At 40.8% G+C, this 27,807-nt stretch overlaps 1 protein-coding gene and 1 long non-coding RNA gene across 7 annotated transcripts in view; one reads left to right on the top strand and one right to left on the bottom strand.

Moving 5' to 3' along the window:
- The window catches only part of SP4 (Sp4 transcription factor), a 28,213-nt gene extending 27,404 nt beyond the window's left edge, over positions 1–809 (bottom strand). Inside the window, exon 1 of the mRNA XM_014894362.2 lies at positions 558–809. Coding sequence (XP_014749848.1) covers positions 558–564 — 7 coding nt within the window. The 5' untranslated portion in view covers positions 565–809. The remainder of the gene's footprint in view (positions 1–557) is intronic.
- LOC106864735 (uncharacterized) lies at positions 105–27,807 on the top strand. Of its 6 annotated transcripts, none has more exons than XR_015802964.1 (5): positions 105–423; positions 12,394–12,555; positions 18,787–18,910; positions 24,328–25,108; positions 26,750–27,807. It is a non-coding gene; the product is annotated as an uncharacterized LOC106864735 (long non-coding RNA). The 6 variants fall into 6 exon arrangements; XR_015802969.1 differs by lacking the exon at positions 26,750–27,807 and adding an exon at positions 25,862–26,717; XR_015802968.1 differs by lacking the exon at positions 26,750–27,807 and adding an exon at positions 11,417–11,510 and having other exon boundaries at positions 106–423; positions 24,328–26,717.

The raw sequence follows: 27,807 nt of genomic DNA, 5'->3' as shown, positions 1-27,807 counted from the left end.
ACAGCACAAATCATTATTACAAAAGAACGAGTCCTAAGAAACGTGGTTTGAAACCCAACCCATGGGGGCTGGAGAGTTAACACCCAGAAAGGGGAGGTTTGGTTTCCTCTCCCAGAGACAGCAGGAAAAAACCACCCACAACCCTCCTCCTCCTCCTGCCCCCTAAAGCATCGACGGCCACTGAGTGGCCGCCGATGCTTTAGGGGGCAGGAGGAGGGTTGTGCATGGGAGGGAAAGAGGGAGGAAAAGAGGAATGAAGGAGGGAATGATGTGCACAGGAGGGAGGGTTAGCGAAGAAAGGGGGAATGGAGGAGGGAGGTACGGAGGAGGCAAGCCGGAGGGGCAGGCAGGAGAGGAAGAGAAGAAAGGGGGCATAAGAGGAAGCAGCACGGATGGGCGGAGGGGCAGCGAGAGAAGAACGGGGTAAGAAGGGGGAGAACAGAGGGAAGAAAAGGGGGAACTCAGGAGGGCGGGATAGAGGGGGGATGAAGGGTGGAGGGAGGAGCGGAGGGAGGGAGGGGTGTGCACAGGAGGGAGAGAGGGAGGGGGTTACATACCGCTCATCCCGCATTAATGCCCCGCTGAGGCGCCGCTCTAGGGGGGAGGAGAAGGAGGAGGAGGAGGCGGAGGGTGGGGTGGGGGTAGCGGGGAGAAGGCCGGTCGCAGCCGGAGCTGGGAGGAGCGGGACGGCCTATTTTTCCACGAATGGCCGCCGCTGGGCTGTGGCGTAGCTGCCTCTCTCTCCGCCCGCCGCTGCCGCCGGCCTCAGCCCGCCGCCTTGAGTGACAGCCGGGGCCCGGGGTGGGCGGCGCGGGGGCGGGGCCCGCCGGGGCCCCAACGACGCCCACTGAGCAGGAAACCGAGCCCAGCCGCCGGCCCCTCGGTCGCCCCGCTCCGCCTCAGCGCGGCTCCCCACGCCGCAGGCACAGGGGGCGGGCCGGGGGCGGGCCGCGGCCCAGAGCCCTCTGCCTCCTCCGCCTCCTCCTTCTCCTCCTCCGGTCCTCTGCCCCGCCGCTCCGAGCGGGAGGGGGCGTGGCCGCCGAGCCGCGCGCGCTCCGCGGGGGCGGGGACGTGCGGGCGGCCCGGGCTTCCGCGCTCGCGCCGCTCGCTTGACAGCGCTGGGCGGAGGGGCGGGCGGGGGGCGGAGCCTCGGCCGGGGCGGGGCGGGGTCCGGCCGAGCCCTCAGCTCCGGGTCCCGCCGCGGCTCGGGCCGATGATGGACGGCGAGCGCGCCCCGGTCGCCAGCGAATCCGGCGAGGGAGCGGGCGGGGCCGCGCGCGGCCGCCGGCCAACCCGGTGGCGCCCGCCCGCCTGGCGCGCTCGTAACTGACAGCGCGCGGGAAGCCCCCCGAGCCGCCGCTTCCCCTGAGGTGCGGCCGCCGCGCCCGCTTTCCCGGCTGTCCAGGGAGCGGGAGGGAGGCATTCCTGCGGCTTCCATTGGGGAGCCAGGGCCTATTCGCTCTGCCGCCGCTGTACCCCTTTGTAAGAGCCTCTCGCGCCAGCCCTCTGCCTGCGGGCGGGGGAAGGGTGGCTCGGGGATGGCGTCCACACCTGCTGCGTGGAGGCGGGGACTGCTTCCTCCCTCCCCATTGGCTCGGCCGCAGCGGCGGGCACGCGCGGCACGCCGGGATATGTAGTTGCGGGCTGGCGGTGGCGATGAGCGCGCATGCGTGGCGGCGGTGCCCGGCAGGTGCCTCCGGCGCGGTTCGGGGCGGGTTAGCTCTGCCCGTCAGCGCTCGGTCTTGCTGCAGAGTCACAAAGCGGGACTCGGTCGCCGGCGCGCTGTGCTCCCCTAAGCTGGTTGTTGTTAAATTAAAACCAGATGAATTACCGTGCTGCTGTTGTTTCCTGCCGATGCTTGTGCCGCTGTTCCCTGCGGCTTCGGCCCCGCTCAGCCTGAAGGGTGTGAAGCGATAGCTGGGCAAGCCGAAACTGGTCGTGGCAGCTATGTGGTGCAAGATATGGTAGATCTACAATAACCACCTCCAAGGCAAAGCCTTATTCAGATTTAGAAAAAAAAATTGGTTTACGTATGCAAATTTTGTTAGTTTAAATTTTGTGTGCTATGTGCCCAAGTTGTTTGTCAAGTGCAAAATCACCAGCCTCCATGAAGATTAGTGGCATGAAGCACCTCTCCTACAAGGGAAAGCTGAGACATTTGGGTTTTTTCAGCCTGGAAAAGAGTTAAATTTTATATTTTATATTAAATTTATAGAGTTAAATTTTTTGCAGCTTTCCAGTACCTAAATGGACCCTACAAGAAAGATGTAGAGAGATTGTTTGCAAGAACTATTTGTAGTGATGGGACCACAGGGGAATGGCTTCAGTCTGAGAGTAGGTTTAGATTAGATACTAGGAAAAAATTCTTTACTGTGGAGGGGATGAGACACTGGAACAGGTTGCCCAGAGGACTTGTGGATGCTCCATCCCTGGAAGTGTTCAAGGCTAGGCTGGATGGAGTTCTGAGCAACCTGGTCTAGTGGAATGAGTCTCACATGGCAGAAGGGTTGGAACTAGACGATCTTTGAGTTCCTTCCCTTTGCAGGCCATTCTATGATTCTATGATAAGTCAAAGACGAAAGTGCCAAAGCAGTTCTTTACCAGCTATTCAACAGTTTCATCCTTCAAAAGGAGGAGGCCACTCTCCCCTTAATCTCTACTCCAGGCTTCCAACAAACTCTCTGGAAGAGAGGAAATGTCGAAATACCATTGTAGAGTAAGAAAGTGATAGACGTAAGCATGGTACAGGATATTTCCAGACATTATCCAGACAGAAAACACAGGTCACAAGTAGAAAATTACAGTACAGAATAGTCTGGGTTGGAGGGACCCATAAGGATCATCAAATCCAATTCAATTGTTGTGGCAGTGAATGAATGATATTTGTCCCTACTATGAACATAACACAGCCAAGCTCTTAATCTCTGCTCTGTAATGTTATATTGTAATAGTGAGACACCAGAATACACCAACTGTTGGACCAAAGGAGCTTCCTTCACAGGAAGTTTTTGAGAAGTTAGGATGTTCATGTGCCAGCCTAGTCTAGGAGTATTTGATTCCACATCAGTGCAGGGGTAGACAGTAATTTTCTGAACTCCATCACAATTCTGTAGTTCTAAAGGTTTCTGTTTTCTAAAGAGACAATTTTCTTGTGTGTCAGTCACTGTGTTGTGATTTTATCCCCAGAGCACTGCTCCATACTTTTGAAAGGCTATCAGTTTAGCCACTGTAGTAGTGAAAGTTAAAAACTATGCTCCTGAGGTGGGCCCATTTCCAAACAACATTCCAAAGGTACACGGAAAAGGTATCACACATAACATAGTTAAGATTGCTTGTTCTGTGTTTTCTACACTGTAAATGTATTTTCACTTCTTGCTCCCCCAAACTGTCCAGCCTAGTTGTTGTGAACTGGGATTCTAAGTACATCTCACTATTGTGCTTTCAGAGAATGTAATTAAAGCTTCCTTCTTTCATCTATAAATTCCCCGAAACTTCTTGAATTCCTGCTCTATCTACATGGCAAATTTTCTTTTGTTTCACAGCAACAACAGTTGAGAAGGGATCATGACCTTACAAACGCTGAATTATTTGTGTTCAGACAAGCAAGTGGTAGTAGCTCACAGTTTACAGCTCAGCCAGTACCTCCTAGTCAGTGCCAGGGAGCAGCAAGAGTAGGGCTTCCCCCTTAGAGAGTCCACTGCCAAGGCAGGTGGACAGGGCACCATCCCTCACATCCAAGCAGGTGACCTGCTGGCGATCCAGTGGTCATCAGATGAGCAGGAAACTGGGCCACCTCCACCACAGGGCCAGGGCTGAGCTCTATTGGAGCTCCAGTCCCTGGACAGTGTATGTGAGTGTAGGGTCCGGCTGTTCAGAGCAGCATTTTTCTGTGTACTCAGCTTTGGGAAGCAGAGTATTTTTTTTTTTTTTTAGTGAGAGATGGAGGTTTAAAGTCCTATGGAAACTTTTACTGGATTTCCATCTGAGGCTGTAGGTACAGTGCTTTTGAAAAATATCCTCTAGGGTGCAAAGAGTAAAATCTGTCTCAACTCAGCAAGTGATTGAAGCAACAGATGAAAGATGATGGTGATATAGGTGGTTTTAGTAGGGTCACCATGATTTTCATTTTTTATTTTTACCATCCATAGTTACTCCTATACCACCTACTCTTTCCCAAATTCCAAATGTTACTCTTGCTCAAATTCTTTCTGCCAGCTTAAGCTTTCTGAGTCTGCACCTTTCAGCATTGTTCCCACATGAACCAATACCTTCCCTTTGCATCCTGACGCTGGTTGTTCTCTGTGGGCTTTGATAGAAGTCAGCAGCACTCACCTGTTGAGTTATATGAAAGAAAAATCAGGTCTGCGGATGTATGTCTGTTGGCACAGGAGTCCCAACTGCTAATGGAGATCCATGAAACTGAAATATCAGAAGCAGAAAAAAGAATAAACAAAAGGCTTTCATCACCACTTTCTTTCAGGCTCAGAACTTTAGAAGTGTGTTGTCACCCAGGAGAAGAGCACAGCATGGAAATGTGTGGGTGAGCAGAGACCCACTGAAATATGAGGTTCCTGGCAAGATGTAGCTCAGGCATAGTATCACATGAGGGTGGCTGGTTTGCACAACAGCCCAAACTAAGAAAATCCACTTAATGCTGAATCTCTATTGCTTTGTGTCTCTCACAGTGTGTATATATTTTAACTACAAAGAGCTTATCTCCTTGGTTTTGATACTTTAATTATCCTCTCTCTATCCATATGTGCAGTTTTCTGTCTCTCTTGTTTGTCAGTTCTTCTATGCTTTGTTTCTGTTTTCCTAATCTTTTCATTTTCTTTTTCTCCAGCTTCTTCCTCTGTGAATTTAATTCCCTGGGTCTTGCTTTTCCCATTATTTTTTGCTACTTTCTTTCCTTGTCCTAATAGTCACTCATTTCTCCACTTCAAAAATATTCTCTCACCCCAAATCCCTACCTGTATGTTGCATTTTTTCCTGTTTTCTCTTCCTTTTTAAGCTCCCAAACTCTCTTCTTCTTTATCATTTCTGGTTTTCTCTTTAAGCTGTCTTTAGCATTCATTGATTTTTCACCTAACACACTGACAAATATTTTTGAGTGTATTTAAGCTGACTCTCTAGAGCACAGTGGGGCATGTAATGCAGAACAGAACAACATCCGAATATCTTTACAAAGGGGGAAAAAAAAGAGAGGGCGTGAAGGGGGAGGGAAAGACAGCTGTCTGTGTGCTCCAGTTTCATTGGTTCCCTTCTCTACTCTCTGCCAGCACTTACACAGGTTGCATTTGGACAGAGAGACGAGAGGCCAGCAGCTGCAAGCAGCAGACAGTAATGACATGGTGGCTTCACTAAACTGTAAGAACAGTGGTAGGGTAGCTTGTATTAGATTAAAAATTCTTCAGCCCTTAGACATAACGTGCTGAACTACTATAAGACCACACTGTTTGACTGAAGCTGGGGGTAGGGGTGAGAATATTTATATAAACAAATGAAGGAGTAATTTTTGTCTGCCAGGATTGCATAAGATCAAGTATCAGATAACCATATTTCTGAATGAAGCTTATTTGCCAGCCCAAAGGCTCTTTTGCCAGTTCTTTCATTCTCCCTTTGTGCTTTTGGTGCTGCTTTGCCATGGAACTCAAACGTTTCCCAAGAAATATATGCAGGCTTGGGTGGATATTTACTCTTATACTCCTGGTGGTTTTATTGTAAACTGTCCCAACTCCATCAACAGCAACTTTGAAGAATTTGGTGAAGGCGTAGTGTTACTGATCAGAAAGAGCCTGGACCAGAGCCACAGTGGAAATCATGTACTTGGCAAGCAAGCCCCTTCGGCATTGCTCCACATGATCCCGAGTGAACCAAGCAAGAGGTATTTGACCTACTTGGATTCTGTGGAAAACATCTATTGACAGCACCATAAGAACTCAAGCAATGATTTCTTCTGTAGTATCCACTCTTTGCAAATGCATCATCCTGGGGAACCTCAGACAGCACAGAACTGGATTAAGAATCCTGCCTTCAGGAAGACCAGTGTTATAAATGAATGCTTCAGTTTTGATTGCCATAGTCCTAACTTCTCCAGGTCTGAAACACAAAGCTTCCCTTTCTTGTACTGCATTCCATTGCACCTGCTTCTCAGTCACCTGATGTTCTCCTAGGATCTTCTCATGTCATTACTGTGTTGCAGTTACTATGAGAAAGCAGGTATGTCTCAGGCACTGAATCACTTATTCTGAACAGGATTTATGAGGCTCTAGACAGGGCCCATGCACTCCACACCCTGCTACTGTATCAGCTCTGTCTACTGTATGACATTGTATCAGACATTGCGAAGGTGAGCTTTTAGCTTAGGAAGGGAAAGTGAAATCTACCTCACATTACTCAAAACATCAGACTTTATTTCTTGTCACAGTAACAGGTGACAGCTGCAATCCAGGACTTCAGCATATCCACGGACACAGTGTGGAAACTGACTTCAGGACATTTACCAATGAGGTTCCCCTACTAGGTCAAAAATGTGTTTTTTCCAACACCCAGAATCATGTCATCCTGCATAGAGATGATCCACCTCAAGGGAGAGATAATGCTCTTCTGTACAGTTTTCTATGCCCAATCTATCACAAGTTTGAAAACTAAAATCAAGTCTTGCCTGAAGTATATTTGAGCTCAAGGAGTTACTTGATTATATTTGTCATTGGTATGAAGTATTTTTGGCTTCTCTCCTCCTGTCCCAATCTTCTGTCAGGTGTAATTCTCTGCAGACATATTGCCTTCTTATTTCTCCCAAGCCAGAGAGCCCCTTTGGCTTAGTATGTGACATGCCCTACCATCATCAGTGTTAGATTAAGTAGGGAAGGAAAAACCTTGAGATATAGTTCCTTCTGATTAAGAGATAGATACTATTAAATATGTAAAAAAAAAAAAAAAATAAAAAAAAAGCAAAAATCAGGAAAGCTATGAGTAGAATAAAGTTTGACAGAAAATAAAAAATTTTTTTGAGGTGGACAAGCCACACAGCCAGCAACCACATGGAAGTAATTAAATCAGTCACTGAAAAGGTCTTAATGCCAATGGATGAGCTCATGAGCTTGATTGCCAGGGTGCAGGCACAGTCCCCAGTGGCTCTGATGGGTCAGTCTGTTGGTCTCAGTGTGCTGGGAGCTTGAAGGATCATCATCTTCTTGTGTCATCATGGTCAGGAGAGTGCTGTGGGACACTCAGATACAGTGCACCTCCATGTATCACCTAACCCTGGATTTGTCTTCCATGGTTAGTCACAAAAGCTTGCAACACAGTGACTCCTTCCTTTTGGTCTAGAGCCACTGAGATCTGAACTCGTGGATGTGGTGGTTTGACCCCAGCCAGCACCTAAGTAACATAGAGCTACTCATCACTGCCCCCTGGTCCTGGTGGGGAGGAGAGAATTACAGGTTTGCATAAGAACAGTTTAATAATTAAAATAAAACATAAAATGCTAAACATCAATCAAATTATAATATAATTAACATAACATAACATAACAAACATAACATAATGCAATACAATATAATAATAATAAAGGTTGACAACAAAGAGAGAGAGAAATAAAAATAAAACCCAAGAAAGACAAATTATGCACAGTACAATTGCTTACTACCTGTTGATCAACATTCAGTCCAACCCTGAGCAGCAATTGTCTCCTCCTGTCAACTCCACCCGTTTATTGTACTGGGCGTGGTATTCTGTGGTATGGAATATCCCTTTGTCTAGTTTGGGTCAGCTGTCCTGGCTGTGCTCCTTTCTGACTTCTTGTGTACCTGCTCACTAGCAAAGCTTGGGGGACTGGAAAGCCCTTAATTTAGAGTAATTATTTCTCAGCAGCACCTAAAACAGCAGTGTGTTATCAACATTATTCTCATACTAAATGCAAACCTCACAGTACCAGCTGCTAGGAAAAAAAAATTAACTCTATCTTATCAGCAGCCAGGATAACAGAAAGAATTCTTTCCCCATCACTAACCCTGATGCAGCTGAGGATATATCCAAGTATACTACCACTTCCTATCAAAATGGTTGTTTTAATTTCCTAAATAATTATGTTAATTATAATACATTATTTAATATCCTAAATAATTTAATTTCCTTGCTTGCTGTTGATTTTCCAGTCTCAAAATGCTGCCAGGGCACTGAGATAAGGGAGCTGTGCTTTGGGTCTCTGCATGACTAGTTATTTCCTCCACTTGCTTAACAACATGCTTACATACTAAGTGTGTTGAGTCTTCTCACCAAAAAAAGCATTGAACTTATTATCATGAATACTGTACTTCTCATTCTAGAAATCTCTTTGCTGCCGAGCTGCCCCACCTGCATTTGCAGAACTCTTCTCATAGAGCCAGATGTGATGCTCAAAAGTATCCTGTCCTTGTCATCATTGACAATATATGACTACACAGAAAGTCGTGTCTGATGTAACCAACTTTGCAGTCTCATATTTGTGGCCCGTTGTGTGCAGGAAACGCTTCTGGCTCTGGAAGTCTGCCTGCATCTGTGCTGCCACCGAAAGCACTGCTGCCCTGCCCACATACATGCTTTTTGATCAGCTCATCTTCCAAAAATGGAGACACTGTGATGTCAGGTGTGGTGATAGGTCCAGGGCATTTTATATGAGTTTTTTAAAGTTGTTCAACTTAAACGGTTCAAAGACAGAACCACAGAATAGGCTGAGTTAGAAGGGACCTATCAAGATCATTGACTCCAGATTGTGGACTCATGATCTCTCTCAGCTATTTATTGCAGTGAAATCAGGCTGGCAGTTTACAAAGTACCAGAGGATGGGAAAGTGGGATGATGCTCAGCCAGGATACTAGTTAACATGCCTGTAATACATATAGCCATAAACGGGATACTCTATGCCTATGTTACTTGCAATTTGTAATCCAAATTTTGTACTTGATACCAGTGACCTAGTTCTACATAGGTCTTGTATTAATAAATGTAGATGAAATCTTCATGAGGGGCATGCCAGTTACAATGCTGGTTCTTGTTTGAGAAAATCAATGAATGTACCTGGAAATTCAAGTCTTCATGTACAGCAGATGGAGGGGAGAATGGGAGGTAGATTTTTTCCTCCTTGAACTCTAATAGAAAAGAAAACAGATGGAATAAGCACATTCTGTGGTCTCAAATATATTTTCTAATATTGACTCTTCAATAGGATAGAGTTTTACTTTCATGAAATTTCTGAGGAGAGGGAAGCAATAACATGAACCATAGACTCAATTTTTACCTAGCTCCGAAGTGCATTTTATTGTAGAAGAATAACTCTTGTGAGAGAAGTGCTCTAACAAGGGTCCAGATAGAAGTAAACTTGTAGTAATAGATAATTTCAAGTACCCAGGATTAATGGCTCAAATACCACTGAAGGATATAGCTAAGAGTAGCAAATTCTTGTTACCACAAAGGACTGCTTTAAGACGGTGGCTTTGCTGGTGCCCAAGAGATTTAGTCCTAAGTAACAAATGAGATCTGATTTAAGAAGTAATTACAACTGACTCTCTCTGTCACAGTAGCTGCAAGATAGTGAAGATTAGTGTAGTGATCTTAACTGCAGAATGGCATAAAAACATGAAATCTAAGGCAAAGTATTTTAGAAAGTAAAATCCTTAAAATCAGCTTGGTAAATATTTAACTACATTATAGTACAATGATTAAAAGAACAAACACGCTGCATTAGATAGTTTGAGTAATAAATAAGCCTATGAAGAGTTAAAAGCAGCCCCCATGACGCCAGGGGGAAGCATCAAGAACAATGTCATCTGAACTCTGTAGCTGATGAATGTGTCAGAGAGGTTCTGCGAGGAAATGTAAAATTCAAGTGGTCAGAAATAAATCCGAAAGAAGATAAATATTTGGAATCAAAGACCTGCAGGCATCAAGAGATGAATTAAGCTGCCTTGAGAGAATGGATCAAAGTCAGCAAGAGATCTAACCTCTGCAGATGCTACTGTTTGAAATGAGCAGACCACCAGGGCATGAATTCTGAAAGACAAGTCACTGTCAGAAACTGTCATGAAAACATTTAGTACTAAAAAAATAGCTAATTTAAGTTATAACTTTCTGTTTCTTTGAGAGTGTAACAAAAGTAACAGGAATGAAAATCCAGCAGGATCCACTGTTTGCCGCTCCCTCAAAGGAATAGAGAAACTCTGATTAGTATTTTTCTAACCTGTTCTTAGAAAGTTGAATGGTGGAGATTATACCACAGCTTTTGGTGACCTATTTCTGTCTGTAGCTATCCTTAGAGTCAGAAGGTTTTCCTGTTTTATCCTAAACCTTTCCAGCTGCAATTAAAGCCAGCAAGGTTCTGTCATGTCTTCAGTGTCAAGAAGCACAATCACAAAGTGGGATCTCTGCTTTTCAGGATTTGCAACATATTGGAAGGTTGAGATATCACCTCCACACCTGCCATCAGCCTTTATTTTTTATAGCAAATATTACCTCTCCCTTTTTCAATAAATTTCCATATTTTAAACCATTTTTAAAAGTACTCTTCTTTTCGTACTATTGTATTCAACTACCCCAAACAGGGGCTTCTGAAAGGTGAGTTAAGAAAAACAATTCCTAATCCTGCCTTACATATGACATATCTATTAGAATGTCCCAGGACGAGTTCTGTTTTTCCATCAGGATGGTATCATTGATTCTATTCAATATGTGGTTTATTGTAACAGCCAGGTGTCTTTCTACAGTGCTGTTAGTATTCTCAATTTTGTATTTATGCATTTGATTTTTTCCTACCCTAGTACTTGGTCCTTATATTTACTGAGTTTCGTCTTATTGATTACAGACCACTTCTCCCATTTATCAAAGTAATTTTGAATTCTAATCCTTCAGCTCCCTTGCACCCCTTTTCTTTGGCATTTTTTGAGTGTGTTCTCCATTCCATCAACCAAGTCATAAGTGAAGACTTTGCGTTGGATCAAATTTTGGTCAGACCCTAACAGAATTCTATGTTATATATCCTTTTTATTTGAAAACAAAATATAAATAAGTGCAGGAGTATTTTCTACAAGCAATTATGCACCTATTGTGTGCAGCAAGCTAGCCCAGAACAAAATGTTTCAGTGCCCTGTTAATGAGAATGTCAAGTGAGATAGTGCCCAAAGATTCCCATAAGTCAATGCACATCTCTTCTACTGCTTTTTTTTTTGCTATGAGCCAGATAATCTGTTAAAGAAAACACAGCAGCTTATCAGGCTTTTTTTGCAACAAATCTTTCCTGCCTGTTTCTTTTTCACTGACCCTCCAGGTGCTTTAAAAGTGTCAATTTAATAATTTATTAGAGTATTGTTCTTGATGTTGAAATAATGTTGACTGCTGATTTTTCCTTTCTGAAGATGATATTTTATTCTCCTCTATTTAGACTACCCGTTGTTCAAGAATTCTTGAAAACAGTGATGGCAATGTAGTGTTATAAATGTTTTAATTCTAGGACCACTTCACAGAAAATATCTGAAGTAAATATTTAGATACAATGTGAACATAAAAATCATGTCTCTGTTCTCAATATTAATATTTGACACTTGCTTCAAAAGGGGAAAATTAAGTATACATTTTAATAAAGACAAAACTTGCAAGACAGAAAATAAAGTAAAATAACTTTTCAGAAGGAAAGTTGTGTAACTAGTTTATTAGTAGTCTTCCTAGCTTTAAGAGATTTTTCCTTCTAAGTATTACTGAAGCTTATTAGAAGAAGCTAGTTAGATACTTACTAGTTTTCTCTATCCAAACTACATTATATTAAATTACTGGTTTCCAAATTGCTCGTCTGGAATAAGTCGGTGGTGAAAGAATTAAAACGTGAACAAAGAAAGAATAGAGGTAGTGAGATATAGAAATATTGAAATACACTGCTCCTCACTACAAGAAAGACATTGAGGTGCTGGAGAGTGTCCAGAGAAGGACAACAGAACTGGAGAAAGGTCTGGAGTGCGTGTCCTATGAGGGAACTGGGGTTTATCCTGGGGAAAATCTTCGTGGTTCAAGAGGAACCTTACTGCTCTCTACAACTGCCTGAGAGGAGGCTGTAGCCAGGTGGAGTTCAGCCTCTTTTCCCAGCTAACCTGGGATAGGACATCATGAAAAGGCCTCAAATTGCACCAGGGAAGGTTTAGATTGAATATGAAGAAAAATTTCTTTGCTGAAAGGGTTGCCAAGCCTTTAAACAGGCTGCCCAGGAAAGTAGTGGATCACTATCTGTGGAGATATTTAAAAGATGTATAGATGTGACACTCAGGGACAGTTTAATGGTGGACTTGTCAGTGCTGGATTAACAATTGGACTCAATCATTTACAGGCTTTTTTTCCAATGTAAATGATTCTTTGATTGTATGATTCCAGGTCTCTGCCTGCTACTCTGCCTTCCCTGCACTCCTCTGGACTTGTGGAGATTGGTCCTCAGTGGTCTGATGGCTTCTGTGATGGGTCTGAGGGTGGCCTGACGGTATAATTTGGGTTCCCCATCCTCCCACTGTCTCTCTGAGCATCTTTGTGGATGTGCAGGTGAGCTGTATCACACAACTGAATAGCTCTTCTACCACAGATGGCACGTCAGATAACAATAAGAAATCCAACAAAAAACATAAACCACCCTCTTCCACCAAATAGTTGTAACCTTTCAATTGTAACTGATTTATTAGTGAAATTTAAACCTCTCTGAAGGTTAGTGTTGGCTTTGTAAATACAGGTGTTTGATGCTATTGTTTGTGAGAAGTGGTTACTGGAATCTCTTCTTTCTTCTCTTATAAGGAAAAAAATATCAGAAAAACTGTGAAGAAAATATGCCATTTTACATTGGTCATACTTAACCACTTAAGTGGTTTCCTTTTTACCTTGTTTTTGAGTTAAATTATGACGGAAATACAAGTGATTTCTTTTTTGTAAAGAGCTTCATGTATATTGCCAAGACTCACAAAGAGTTAAAAGTCATATTATAAATCATAACAAAATTCTTCTCTTTTCATCAAGTTTCAGTTGTTATGTGAGGAAAAAAAAGGAAGTTGCTTTTGGATGCTGCTTGGAATTACGTGGTGCTCAAAGAAGCCGTTGCTAAGAAATTGCAGGGTTCAAGTTTTTCTTCTTAGCAGAAGAATGTGGCCATGAACAGTTCTCCATCTGCCTTAGAAGAACACCTTAATTTATAGCTATATATTTAAATTTATGTTTTAGAGCACAGGCACAGTTGCCTGGCATGAATGACAGCTTTCCTAGACAGTGAATTTATTGTACATTGAAATAAGCAGCTCACAGAAGTGGACAGAACCAATCTGACATCATGCAGCCCATTCATGTTAGTCTTCAGATGAACTACTAGAGAGTCCTAATGTCAGAGTTATGTCTCTTGTAACAGTGAATAACAACTCTGCACTGGCTAGATGCCTTCTGCTGCTCTCTAAGCTGAACAGGAAATCTAATTTATCTCATGTGGTTTCCTGATGAAATACGTACTGGCAATGACAAATGTATGAAGGCTGCTAAATTCAGTTGCCAGATAGTGAAAGATATCTTTTGAGTTTTGTTGTTTGTTTTTCCCCCCCCTACAATGAAACATTAAACTTGCAAAAAAAATGATGAAAGGTCAACATAAAATATAATATGGAAATTGTTTCTCTCGTAACTTACCTGAAAAAATAATAATTAAAACATAGTTAAGAGAGAGAGGGAGAGAGAGAGAGAGAAAGAGAGAAACTTTCTGGTTTTATGTGTATATTTTGCATATTAAAAAATGGAAGATATTCTCACTGAAGTGACATCTGTCCTGAAGCTTCAGCAGGACACCTCACAGCTCTAGAGTAAGCTCTGCTCTGGTGCTTAGCTGAGATGACTAAAGTGCATGAATAGAGTGCCAAATTCCTTGGATACCATTAAGTCTCCCTCCTTGGGAATGTATGCATTCAACCTCTAGGGAGAGGAAGGAGCAGAGAACAGCCAGACAGTGGCTGCTGAAACCACACAGTGATGCAGGTGAAATGTTTGGCTGTAAGCAGCTAAACCTTTTTGTCAGTTTGGCAACAAATTTTATTCTAAGTAGAATTCCGTGGTCCACATCCCTATGCTGACACTAGCTATTTTTCCTGGTTCAAACAGAGAGTGAGAAGGAGAGCAACTGGGATAACCAAAGTCAAACTTGACACCTGTTTCATGTGATAAGTAAATACTTTGTGCAAAGTTCCTGTGGTCTCTGTGTAAAACTGAGATAGCTGGCACAGCAAAGCAGGTTCTGCTTTAGAAGCAGAAAACTGGCACACTGGAACTTATGCCAGTTTGATCCCTTCTGCTATTCTGTATCAGAGAATAATGTGGATTCTTTATTTTCTAACCCATATTGTGGATTTTTATTTTCTCTGTTTTGACAGACCTTGTAATCTCCCATTTTTAGTTACAGAAACTTCAGAAACATTTAACATCTGTGCTTTCTCTGAGTTTGCTTGTTCTTGACAATGCCTGTCTCAGAAAAGCCACGATCTTTCAAATCATGGTGGCCTATGCTGATCTCACTGGTCATTGCAGCACAAGTCATTAGCAAATGTAGTGCTTCACTAACTAATTGAAGTCTTCTGGGCTTGGCCTTAATTTTACTTGCTGATTCACAGCAATGCTCTTACTTGTGCCAGGTTCATATGCAGCTGTGTGGCTTCACAACTGCCTTTAGCCAATTTCAGAAGGTACTCTTCTAAAAAGAATGATTCTTCTTCTTGCCCAGGTGTGCATCACCATTGATCTCCCTGTGGTTGTATCAGTGTGGCCATGCAGCAACTCAGAGAAACTCACTTAACATAACTGGAAAAAACAGTCACACAAAATATATTTTCTCAACTAAGCTATTTCAGCTGCCTGTGGTGATGAAGCAGCACAGAGGGAGGGTGAGAAGATGAGGCCAGGCACAGACTAGAATGGCATCTTTCAGCAGCAGTGGAGATCAGCTACAAGATGTGTGACACTATTTCTTCACTGTGAGGTTAGCAGAACATCTCTACACCTATTCCCTTTGCTTTCACGAGGCCTCTTCTTCTTTCTCTCCTTTGTAAGAGGCTCAGCCTTGCTGTGAGACTGTGCTTGTATCATAGCTGGAAAGAGAGACATGCTGTTTGGACTCCTGAGCTGCCTTTGCTGGCAGCATGACCCACATGAACACCTTATAGCTGTTACTTCAGCTCAGGTTTCAAGCCCAGACTCTGGTTATCCACAGTGGTTTTCAGCTTCAACCTGTGTACAGGGACAAGTTGACTGATGTATCAGGAGGGAAAACCTAAGTAGGAAATGCAAACAGGAGAAACTAGTCTGACCTTAAGATACATGGGGCAGAGTTAGCTTAAGTTATACCTAGTGAACAAATAAGCCCAGAATGAGGAATGTCTCACAAAGACTCAGCATGAGACGTGGTATATGAGCAGCACTGGGACATGTGGTGGCCTCATAGCGATTTTAAAGCTAAATTAAAGTTTCATAGAATATGTGAATGACCCTAAAAATAAGCAGAAAGGACGAAACAGTTACCATTCTCAAAATATTTGTGGAAGCTGATCCCCTGTCTATCATGCTGCCGATGCAGATATTTACAAAGAGAAGCTAATGCTGCTTTAATTGGTGCAATACAGTTACACTTTCTGGAGAGCTACCATGGCATGTTGGACATGTTGGTCTAGTATCCTCTGTGGCCTTGCTTCTAGTCATTTCTCTTAAGCCAAAAGCTGAACTGAGTGATATCAGGCATTATCATTTCACTGGGTTTACTAGTCTCACAGTATTCTATAATTTGGAGGAGCTCCTTGGCTGGATATTTCATATTCTTAAAGAATTTCAGGTCTAAAGTATGTCAGCTCTTTTTAAAATTATTGTTATTATTTTTTTACATTATTATTTATTGCAGGCATTTTTTACTTGTTTTCCAAAAAAAGCCACCAACAAATGGTTCTTGACCATCCCAGTATCTCCCAGTCACAAGTCAATGACAGTTTTTGCCAATTCTGCTTTTTGGCTTCTGAGGAGAGGATGCTTATGCAAATAGCTGTGTGGCTGTACCATAGTTTGGGAAGACTTGTTGGTGTTAGCCCAAGTGTCTGATCTTCTAATTTCATCAGAAGACCCAAACATCTGAAGAATGTGTCTGGGATGTGACCCTTCAGCAGATACTAAATGCACTCCAGAAAAGAAGCACTGAAAGTATATATGTATGTATGAAAGTATTAATACTTTAGTATGAATGAACCGGCTCTGCCTGCTGACCTTTTTAGCCTATATTTATGGTTAATGAAGGAACACATTAAAGGCAAGAGTCATTATTGACTGTAAATGATCTCAGTGGCCAAGAAAGCCTTACTTCCCATGCCCTTGCTCCCTTTCTTTCTGATCCACATGTTTCTGTCTCCTCAAGCACCCATCCTTCCGTATTCTAGTTATAACAGGCTTTGGTGTGAATTGACATGACCCACTGCTGACTAAAAGTGGTTCCCAAAAAGACCTCATAAGCTGTGGAGCTGGCATGGTGCAAGCATCAGGAGTGAGTGGTCAGGAAGGGTGGGAAGGGCAGGGAGCAGTGTATGCATCAGCTGTGGAGGGGTGTTGAGTCAGCTGCCTAGAGCTGTGGAACCATCCCTCGAAGATGAATAGTCTGTCTTGCAACCAATGACAGTGAAAATACTGATCAATAAGGTTCTATAAACTCTGGTAAACAGTGTTGCTACAGTTATTAATGAAGCCAAAAACTGGAAAGTAATGCTCTTCAAGCCTCTCTTTGTTGCAGGTAGATCACTGATAATAGAGTAATATGCAGTTAAAACTTAATTGGAACACTATGGAAAGCTTGAGCTATTTATGGTATTTAATAATTTAATAGTACAGAGTGCACTGATTGTGGTAGTATTCATTTTTCTATTTAATTTAATTATTACTTCTATTTCTTAATTAATAATACAAGAGTGTATTTTTTCTGTAGCACCTCTTTTTGTGCAGTTCCCATTTTGCACCATTGAATTGAATAAAGATCTTCCTGTTGTTTGTAAAAAAAAAGCGCATTCCGGTATACACACATTCTGAAAAATTGCTTGAATCTGTCATCTATGAGTTTTGTGCAAGGCTCATAGAGAGGATCTTATCACTATATGTTTATTCCAGGGTGTGTAAGAGCCCTCTAATTTTTACCTTCTTATGTTTACAACACTCAGGTCAAAACAGGGAGTTTTATTTCTCCCACTACAGCTGCAATATCAAAGCACAGAAGTGTTAAAGTCTGTATGTACTCAAAAAGGTTATTTAAGGTCATGGATCCAACTGCATGACTTGCCTAGAGTGCTAAGAAAACCTTTTGTGGAACAACCACTGAACTTACATCTTCCATATTACTGGACTTTGCTGTCTCACTAAGATTGCAATAACGAGTTCTTTAAAGCTGGGTTTAGAGTACTTTGTTCAGTGTGAAGAAAGATTTTCTTCTAAGGGAAGTTTTGAATGTAGGTCACCAGAGGGCAGAAAGGATATAAAATAGCTGCTGATGCACATGATGGCTTTTTTGGGCAAGGGAAATGAAAGCTGTAATGTTTTGGGGAAAAAAAACAACATTATCGATGACATGAAAAACAAGCTTAAATTAAGGAATACTGGGTTATACTGAAGCCCTAAGGGATTGAAGTCAGTAGAGAATAGTTATTCCACTGGAAAAATAAAGGAAGTACTCCATAGATTAAACTAGCATTGCTCTAGAACAAGATGTTGTTACTTAGAAAGGCAGTGTACTGACAGCCTGTGCACTCGGAATGTATAGCATGGAAAAAATTACAAAATAATCCATTTTAAGGTTATGTTTTAAATGTGAAGAAATAAAATGCTATATTTGTGTTATGGGCTTGCTTTGGTGTATTGATGTTAAAATAGTTCTCAGTGTTTAAGATTATTTATGAGTATAACCATGGGTCTAAATTTTGTACCTCTACTTTATATGAAGTAAGTTTGGTTTAGATATTTATAGCGGACCTGAATGCAATTTTTATGGCTAAGAAAGCTAATTAAAAAAAAAAAAAAAAAAGAGGAACAAACGTTTTCCAAAGGAGTTTGCCCTGACATGAAAGAAATTCATGAGGATCTCTAATCTCCTATGCTTGATATAGGAGACCAGCCTAAAGGAAGAAAAAAGGTGAATTCTGAACAGGTGACATAGACAGAATATACTTTATTATGACCTGCTTTGTTCTGAGAGTTTTAGGTATCATTGGTAACAGAACTGGACTTAGGGTCTGTGCATGGCGTTGTGTGACTAGTCTTACTTTCCAGAATAATGGTTTAACTTTAACTATAAACTTTTTATATTTCTATAATGTGGTTTTCAACCTCTAATTTTGTTTTAATTTTTATTATGACATTTTATTAATAAAACAGATTTTATATAATGCATTGTATATTGAAAAATGAGTATTCAAGTGTTGTTATTTTACCAGTTCCATGAGAAATGCATTTTCTGATAAGAATATTTTTTTCTATAATCTATATAAATGCGCTATTTATATGTGTTATAATAATAAATTATTCTCTTCAGGATGTTAAGAGTATTTGATTTAATAATGGAAACTAGTTTTAAATGCTAGAATTAAAGACATATTATTGGGTTATCTTGAAAGAACAAAATTATTAAATACATGAAAATTGTCAGAAAGCAGAAATATATTTTTAAAAAGGAAAAACTATAAAAAAGGAAAAAATGTTGTAATTGTGTGGTGAGTGTTTTATTTTTATGTTTTCCAGGTTAATACTGTTCCAGTGATTTTGCAAATAACCATCTTTCATCATCTTCCTTCCTTCCTCTGAGCAGCATTCCTGATAAGACTCACACAAGTGAACACTGACACATTTGAGAAAGAAACAGAGGGTAAAATTTTCTGGGATGTATCTCCCTAATCACCTTTTCTAACATTTCACTGTCCCTCAAGAAGGGCAGGTTTTGCTCCTCCTGTTCTCACAGTGCCTCGTTGCAAGAACTGTTGGCTCCCACAGAGCCCTTTCTCCTACTCTGCCTGCTCTGATATCCATCAGCCCCCTCCTCAAGCCAAATGAGCTCACTGCTCAAGAAGCTCACTGCTCATAGAGAATGTTCTCTTTTCCTGTGCTCGTGTGCTGTGTCACTGAGCTGAACAGGTGACAAAGAGGTGCCTGGTGCTACCTACATGGTGGGAGCAGGTGCTAGGTGACAGAGAGAGGGGGAAACACAAGGAGTGTTTTTCCCTTTTCTGTGGTGAGGAGTGGTTTTATCAGCTCACCCTGCTTAATGTAACTTCAAGTTCATTTAGTGAAAAATGAATTTTTTTTTTTTACTAGGTCAATTATTGTGAAGACAGATAGGGAAACCTCTAGAGGGACTATAGCCTCTGAGTAACTCCTAGTGGAATAACGACCATGATTAAATAATCATGAAGGCATTGTGTTGATATGGCTTTTAATATGTACTGAATTAGCCAAGAAGTTTCAGAAGTTGTTTGATCAGCTTTATTCTGAAATGATTTAGAGGAGATACTCTGAAGAATTTTTTACAACAAGCATTGCCCTTTTTCTATATTTTTTTTTTTTTAATGAGACTGTCCCACTTTTCCTAACAGAAGTGATTTTTAGCTCTCTAAGATTCTGTTAATGTACACACTAACAGCATCAGCTCTTCACAGCAGCCTAACAAAGTTTTGAAGACTAAGCAAGTCTTCTCCCAGCAGTCTCACTACCTACTGAGGGTAGGGTTGAAAGAACAGATTGTATCCCTAGTCCCTTGGATAATATTGAGATCATTACATAGCTGGTGTTCAAAGCAACTGGGAAATTGAAATTGTAAGAAGGCATAGATATTTTTCAGTGTCTTTAGCTTCCATTCCACATAGAATGACATGGCTTGTTCCTTCCAACCCATATGCTAGAAACTGCAGCTCCTTCATCTCCTCTCAAACTAGCCTCTCATCACTGCTCAGAATAAGGTGGTCATAACTTCAGGCAGTGATAAATGTCAGGTATACATCAGTGAAGGCATGAAAACAATTAAAGCAGAGCCAAAGTTCTCTTTCAGCCTGGAAAAGAGGTTTCACAGTGACCTAATTACAGCTTCGAGAAATGGAGAGGGACTATTTACTAAAACATGTAATGACAGGACAAGGGAGAATGGATTCAAACTGAAAGAGAGTAGGTTAAATTACAAATGAGAAAAAAATTCCTTCCTATAAGGGTGATGAAACACAGGAATATGTTGCCCAGAATAGTTAAGGAGGCCCCATCTTTGGAAGTGTTTAAGGCCAGGTTGGATGGAGCTCTGAGCAATCTGATCAGGTGAAAAGTGTCTCTGCCCTTGGCAGAGTGGTTGGAATTAGATGATCCTTTAGGTCCCTTCCAATACAAACCTATTCTATTCTATTCTATTCTATTCTATTCTATTCTATTCTATTCTATTCTATTCTATTCTATTCCCTCTGAGGGAGGTGGTAGATCATGGTGGATCACCCATCCCCATCAGTGTTTAGGAGGCATTTGAACAATGCTGTTAATGATATACTCTAAGTTTTGGTCAGCCCTGAAGTGGTCAGGCAGTTGGGCTGGTTGATCTTTGTATATCCATTCCAATTGAAGTAGAAAAGAAATGAGACAAATCACCAGTTTAGAACAGCTGGTCATCTGAGTCTCATGTGTCTGTCTGGACCCTTGCACAATGGGATGTGGAAAGGTGAGCTGCTCTGGTCAGCCCCTTGGCCCCTTCCAGCTAGCTTCCCTGCCAACTGAGCAGAAGGCACAAGAAGGGGCTGCGTTTATAAATAGATATCTCATTCAGATCCAAAAATACTTTGCATTAATGAAATGTTGTTGAAAAATGAGCAGGTTTCTCTTTTACATGAAAGTAACAAGTAACAGTTTTTTGAAAGGATACTAAAGCTAAGAAGTGCATGTTTCAAGAGACTGTAAGCAATGTCACTTGTGGCTGTCACACCTTAAATACCTGTGATTAGGCTTGAACAGGAGGAATGACAAGTGTGGCTTTTAAAAAGAAAAGTCAGTGGTTTTTCTTTTCAGTGCTGAAAAGATAGGATCCAGTACTTTGGCATTGAACAAGAGCTTTTTTTCTGTATGCCTGGTTGAAAGAAATAGTGAATGAAGGGGGAATGACAAGCTCAAACCTCGGATCTTTCTGTTGGCTTACTCAAGTGGAAAAAAGAATAATTATTATGAAGAAAAGGAAAGTTACAAGTATATCAGATTGCAAACAACACGAAAGATTATTCTCTAAAGACAGATACCAACTTACCAATGTTTTCTGGAAACATTATTTTTTAGTTTTATGTGGCAAATGCTTCTAGAGAATATCAAAAACACTTTCAGTTACTTCTTCAGTGGCTATAAAAGCAACATCTAATCACAGAGAGATTGAGCTAACCATGTTAAAAAACCCACAAACTTGAGCAGTGCTTAGTTTCAGATTTTACTCTTTACATAAGGCACATATGAAGACTTTTTACTTAGAATAATTCTTAATTTTTTTAGTGCTTCCCTGTTTTTTCAAGCTAGAATATAGTCTCCAAAGTAGCCTAGGCTTAAACTAGTTCTGATCACAGCCTGGGTGTTGGGATAGGCTCTGATTTGCTGCATAAGTGAAAACCTGTTCAGAGTCAGTAGGCGTGTACAGCTTTCTTGTAGCTTCCTTTAATAACCTGTCTATACTGGGCAGGCCAAATGCAAAGCAGCATCAGAAGCCATAGTCATTTGTTGTAATTGTAGTCTTGAGTGAGGAGATGGAAGTGGCAGAGGCTGAAAGACGAGGAAGTGGTCAGGAGAGAATGAGGCATGTAGTGATGTGGCTCTGCAAGACTCACATTGATGCAAATGCATCACAGGACTCCTAGTAAGCACAGTCTGCCCTTGGGCTCTCCAGCTTTCCTCCAGCAAGGTGGTCTATCCGGCCTTTCCTTAGCCACAGCTCTGTATTTGTTACTACTGTAAGGACAGCAGTGTGCCCTTGTGGCCCAGAAGGCTGAAGAAATCCTGGAGAGCACCAGAAAGAGGATTTTCAGCAGGTTGAGAGAGGTGATCCTGCCCTTCTCCTTGGCCCTGGTGAGGCTGCATCTGTAGTAATGTACCCAGCTCTGGGCTTTTCAGCACAAGAGACACATGGAGCTCCTGGAGCAGGTCCAGCAGAGGGCCACAAGGATCATTAAGGAACTGGAGCATCTCTCTTATGAGGAAAGACTGAGGGAGCTGGGCTTGTTCAGCCTCGAGAAGAGATGACTGAGAGGGACCCTCACGAATGTCTGCCAGTATCTGAAGGGAGGGTGCCAAGAGGATGGAGCCAGGCTGTTCTCAGTGCCCAGCAACAGGACAAGAGGCAATGGGCAGAAACTGCTGCTCAGGAAATTCCACCTGAACATGAGGAAGAACTTCTTTACTGTGAGAGTGACCCCACACTGGAACAGGTTGCCCAGAGGGGATGTGGAGTCTCCCTCACTGGAGATATTCAAGAGCTGTCTGGATGCAGTTCTGTGCAGTGTGCTCTAGGATGAGCTGGATGCACGCTGCTCTAGGATGAGCTCTTCCAACCTTTCCCATTATGTGATTCTATGTTTCTGTGAAAGAAAACCTAAACCTACCACTTTAAGTACCTAGAACCAGGACAGCATTCCCTTGGAAGGATGTGCCCGAATATTCCCATCTATTTCAGAGAAATAAAACAAGTGTCTTCTGCAGGAAAGTCTAGGCAGACGAGGAAATATGTTGAAGACAGGTAAACAATACATTATTCTTCTTTAATCATTTGGTAGCATAGAGTATCAGAAACTCTTTGGAATGTCCATGGTCACAGGCACAATGAGGCCACAGATAAAAACAACTCCTTCCCAAACAAATTTTGCAACAGCATTGTCTCAGCTGAGAAAGGAGCTAAAGAGATCATGGAAAATCACAAAACATTTGGTCTTCAAAAATGTATATTTTAACATGGATGCCACCTGGAAAACTATATGTCACAAATAGGTGATGTACACATGAAAAATTATGGACAACATTACTGCATATATTTGTTGCTTCTGCAGAAGCAATCTTGTCATGTTCTGTATTTTTCACCTGTATTAGCAGCATAAACGTTGCAAGAATTTTATTCTAAAATTATTAGAATTAATTGTCTTGGTTTGCATGCTGTGTTATAGCTGACAGTCCATCACAGACACCTTTGTATAAATTTCACTCGGTTTCATCTCACTTTTTACCCTTCAAAATACAAAAATATTCCATTTATTCTAGTTAGAGAAAGAATGATTTGTCTTTTAACCATTTCCTTTTTAACAGTTACCTTCATTATTTTATTCCTAATAGAGCAAGCTTGGCTAAAATTAATTATAAAGATGATGATTTTTATAAGCTTCATGTCTGTGCTAATCTTAGCAGAGCACAACTGTATATAAAGCTAAAGGATTGAAGTATTTATGATGAATATAAGAAACAAGATACATAAGACTAAAAGATTACTTAAGTCTTTTTTTGCTAGTATTTACTATGTGATATTTATCCTACATATTTGACTAATGTGAAAAAATAGATGTACAAGGAAGTACACATGCTACTCTAATGTGCTTTAAAAATTTAGTAGCAATGGGGTTAATTTCTATAGGAATCTTGTGAGAAAATGAAAGATTATTTGTTTTACAATTGCTGCATAAATGCTATCTGTTATTTGACATCATATCTCTGAGATACTTTATAAATTTCTAATGTCTTCTTCAAAGGGCTACTATCTTCCACTAGCCTAGATCAAAGAGTCTACATTTGACTGTAAAACTGGGGAAATATAAACTATTGGTTTCCTCATTGAATCCCAAGCTCTTTGCTTTTTCTGCAACCTAGCAGTCATTATCAAGCTCTGAAGGCAAGAGAATGAGCTGGCTTCCTCCAGGCTGTAGCAGGAGAGAATGACAGTTCTTTCCAACAACTGTCCCACACAGTCTTAGGGGTCATATCACTCATTAACAGCCCACATGCCTTAGCTTCACTTTAGTAATCTAAATCTTTCCGTGTCTTCAGCATGCATCTTTAATTCTATTCTTACTGCTTAATTTGTTATTAAAGAATTTGCTTCCAATATTGAAGTAAATATCATTATCTTGCTGATAAAATACTTTGTTGATGTCAGGGTGAGCTGTGAACCCCTGACTGTGTGGGACTGCAGAAAAGGGGTAGGAGCATGAATCAAGGCTGAGGAAAACATAGAAAGGCTTGAAAAGATGAAGAAGATATGAAAGGGATATGATAAAAATCTATTACCTTTTTCTTTTCTAGAAAATTCACAGAGTGGATGGGAAACAGGACCAGGACAATGATAGACATGTCTGAGCACCAGCACTTTCCTTACCAGCCTGTGCAGTGAGTTCTGTGAAGAAGCAGGGAGTTGGTCAATGCTACCCATTTTACCTGATCAGTCATTGCTTCAGGGAAAGGAGCAGCAGGGGAGAGGATGAGCTTCACTGAGAGTACGTGTCACCTCTGCCTTACAAAAACGAGTTACAGCACCACAGCCCTAGGGATCCCTGGAAGATCTATGTCTCCACCTATGGATAGACAGGTGATAAGTAACTACGTAAAGTGTACGGCTCTCTGGTCTTTAGTACTTGATGTTTCTGAATGCATTAGGGAAAGTGCTGCTATAGACTTGTACAGACTAATTTAACACTTCTAGAAGGTGATTATTTTACTCCAGGAAATTCTACACTAGGAACATGCTGATCCATTTCACAACGTGCCTAAGCACAGATCAGGACCTGAGTGTCAAGACTCCTTTTAGCAACTGAGACTCCTGTGGCTTTTTTGCTTGGTTGTTTGTTTAGAACCTACTTTTTAAAAGTAATTGAGATATTTTCCTACCTTAAATTACATGGGATCTGATTCAAAACCCAGCCAGGTTTCAGAGTTTATAGCAAAATGCAGTGATTTGTGTTTTGTTCCCTTCAAATCTTACCCCAGGATGGTGATGATCACTACAAGTTTCCATTAAATCTGACACAACCACAGTGGCAGTCGAGATCTCTCAGCTGAGAATTGTCCCTCTTAAAGCAGATGAATGGTAAATTGTAACATGAAGTTAATATAATCTGTAGTATTTAGCAAAAATGGCAAATATGACATTTTGAAATAGTATCTTCTTTCCTGAAGTGGCTTTAGTCCTTCTTGCACTATAGGACAATCTTGTAGTAAAAAGTCTTATTAATTTGCCTGTAAAAGAAAGGTATACTGAAAGAGTTTTAATGCAGTTTGCGTTAAAACAGGAAAATTTACTGGCTGTGTACCTTCACGAGTTACATATGTTGAGTATTTATGATGAGGATAAGAAACAAAATATATTAATAAGTAACTGAAAATTACTTACGCTGCCTTTTTGCAATTAATCTCTGGCGTAAATCTGGAATGAGAACTATGGAAATTTCAACACGAAAACCTGAAATATAAGATTAATAATCTGAATCTGACTACTGTTCTTGAATTGTATATAGAAATTTTGTATCTTTACATTTAATTAATTCCATTCAAACTCTGTGTGCATCTATGATGAATGTGTCACAGGATAGCATTAATAAAAAGTAAGTGGATTTACACATACTGCAGTTCTTGCCACACAACGTTAAATTTGCTGTAAAACTCTAGATATGGGGGGATTATAACTAAGGGAAAAAAATTATATTTCCTTTAAAAAAGACATAATCACAATAGACTTTTCATTAATTTAAAATTATTTTAAAATTTTGAATTAAATAAAAGTTTTAAAACAGTGTGATATTTGAAATGAAATAAAATACAAAATTAATTTTTTTGTGATCAGAAGACAACAAAAAGAGAGACAGGAATAAAACTCAAGGAAGAGAAGTGATGCACAAGACAATTGCTCACCACTTGCTTCCCAACCCAGCCCTAAGCATTCATTAGACCCAGCTCCAGCCCAGCTCCAGCCCAGTTTATATCCTGGGCATGGTGTGGAATATTCCTTCAGCCAGTTTGGTCCAGCTGTCCTGGCTGTGTTCCCTCCCAGCTTCTTTTGCACCTCCTCTCAGGAGAGCACTGGAAACTGAAAAGTTTGAAAAAATATGAGCACTGCTGAGAAACAGCTAAACATCCATGTGTCGACATTACTCTCACGCTAAATCCAGAAACAGCTAAACATCTGTATTATCAACATTATTCTCATGCTAAATCAAAAACACAGCACTGTACCAGTTACTAGGAAGAAAATCAGCTTTATTCCCGTGGAAAGCAGGACATCGGAAGGTATCAGAGATTTAACCAATATTCAGGAATCAAGAAAAAGAAATAAATCACGGATTCTTATTTTCAAGGGTGCAGTCCTGTGTTTTTCTTGGGGCTAAAATCACCGATTCACCAAAAATGGCTGTACTGAGTTTCATGCACTGTTGTATTAACTTGTACAGTTATTTTTACCTGCAAGTCAACACCCATATTGTTTGTATCTTTTATTATGTAATTACTTTTGTTCTCTTGGGCAGTTGACTCAATAATGTTGCTTGGGATAAGCCTATATAACATATAAGGTAATGCCATCATTTGTTCAGGATGCTATATGATAATATGCACCTAAGTAAAGATGAGTCAACAGTTTAGAAAAAGAAACATTATTCATGAATATACATATTAAATAAAGTGTCTATAGGAGGGGGAAAAAAATGAAATTCTTTGTGTTCTCTCTCCTATATAGATTGCCTTTGCAAGGAAAAAAATATGCCTTTTCTTTGAACTCAGTAAATGCCCTCTGGGTCATTTATCAAAAGGGAAGGAGACTTCTGTACAGTCATCTTACTAAAGGAATTACAGAGCTCTTCAAGGAGATGACATGCTTCTGGGGACCGTAACGCCCACATCAATAATATTAAATAGCATTTGCTATTAAAGGGAATCCTGTTACAAATGAATCTCTGGTCTAAAACTCAGATTCCATCTAATCTTTTAGTTGGCTTCATTCCTTTGAGACAGTCTTGAATAGAAGCATTAGGTTTACTCAAGCTGTATAGCATGTCTTTAATGCCAGCAACAACAAAGAGGTTTTTGCTCAAGGTCTTAGAAAAGGATCTGGAATTTCAGATATTCTTTTGGACTTTTTTCAAATCTGTTGTTTTCTAGTACTATGAAGCATTCTCTTTTCTCTCTACAAAAATAAAAAATCTTTTCTGCAGCTGTTCTTACAGCCCCATTTTACACCTACTCTTTCAAATCAGTAATAACCTGTAACTAAATGCTTGTCATGTCCTATCCTTCATTGACAAGGAGGTTTTATGTATGGATGTGTGCACTCTCACAGACAGAGTCACCAAAAAGGATTGCTGGAACTGATGTAAGGTGATCATCTGATTCTCCACCCACATGCTTATTGATATGTATAATATATGTGTTTTCATGTGCAATGTATTGGTGTATGCAACAATAAGTAGTCAGCAATTTGATGCCTAATTAGTAAACAAACATTCTGCTCAGAGCTCTTTTTGTTCAGGAATCTTACCTGCTGGAATATAAATTTTCTGACAGATATGAAATAAAAAGCCAGCCAAGTAATCAAGAAACTTGTCAGTTAAATAAGAGAAAACATCAGCTCTTGAACATTTCCTCCTTACCTTGTGTTTCTCTTTATAAATGAAATTGCTTTTATGAGAATGCCTAAAGCAATTTCTACACTTTGTGTTGTGAGGAATAACACCTCTGTTAAGGAATATTGTGGGTTTGTTTTCTGATTAAGTATTAAAAGTAATCCCATTGTGCATT

This window comes from Sturnus vulgaris, chromosome 1 (genome assembly GCF_052056855.1).
Source record: "Sturnus vulgaris isolate bStuVul1 chromosome 1, bStuVul1.hap1, whole genome shotgun sequence".
Taxonomy (NCBI): domain Eukaryota; kingdom Metazoa; phylum Chordata; class Aves; order Passeriformes; family Sturnidae; genus Sturnus; species Sturnus vulgaris.
Note: the sequence above shows the minus strand (reverse complement) of the source record. Positions and strands in the feature narration are given on the sequence as shown.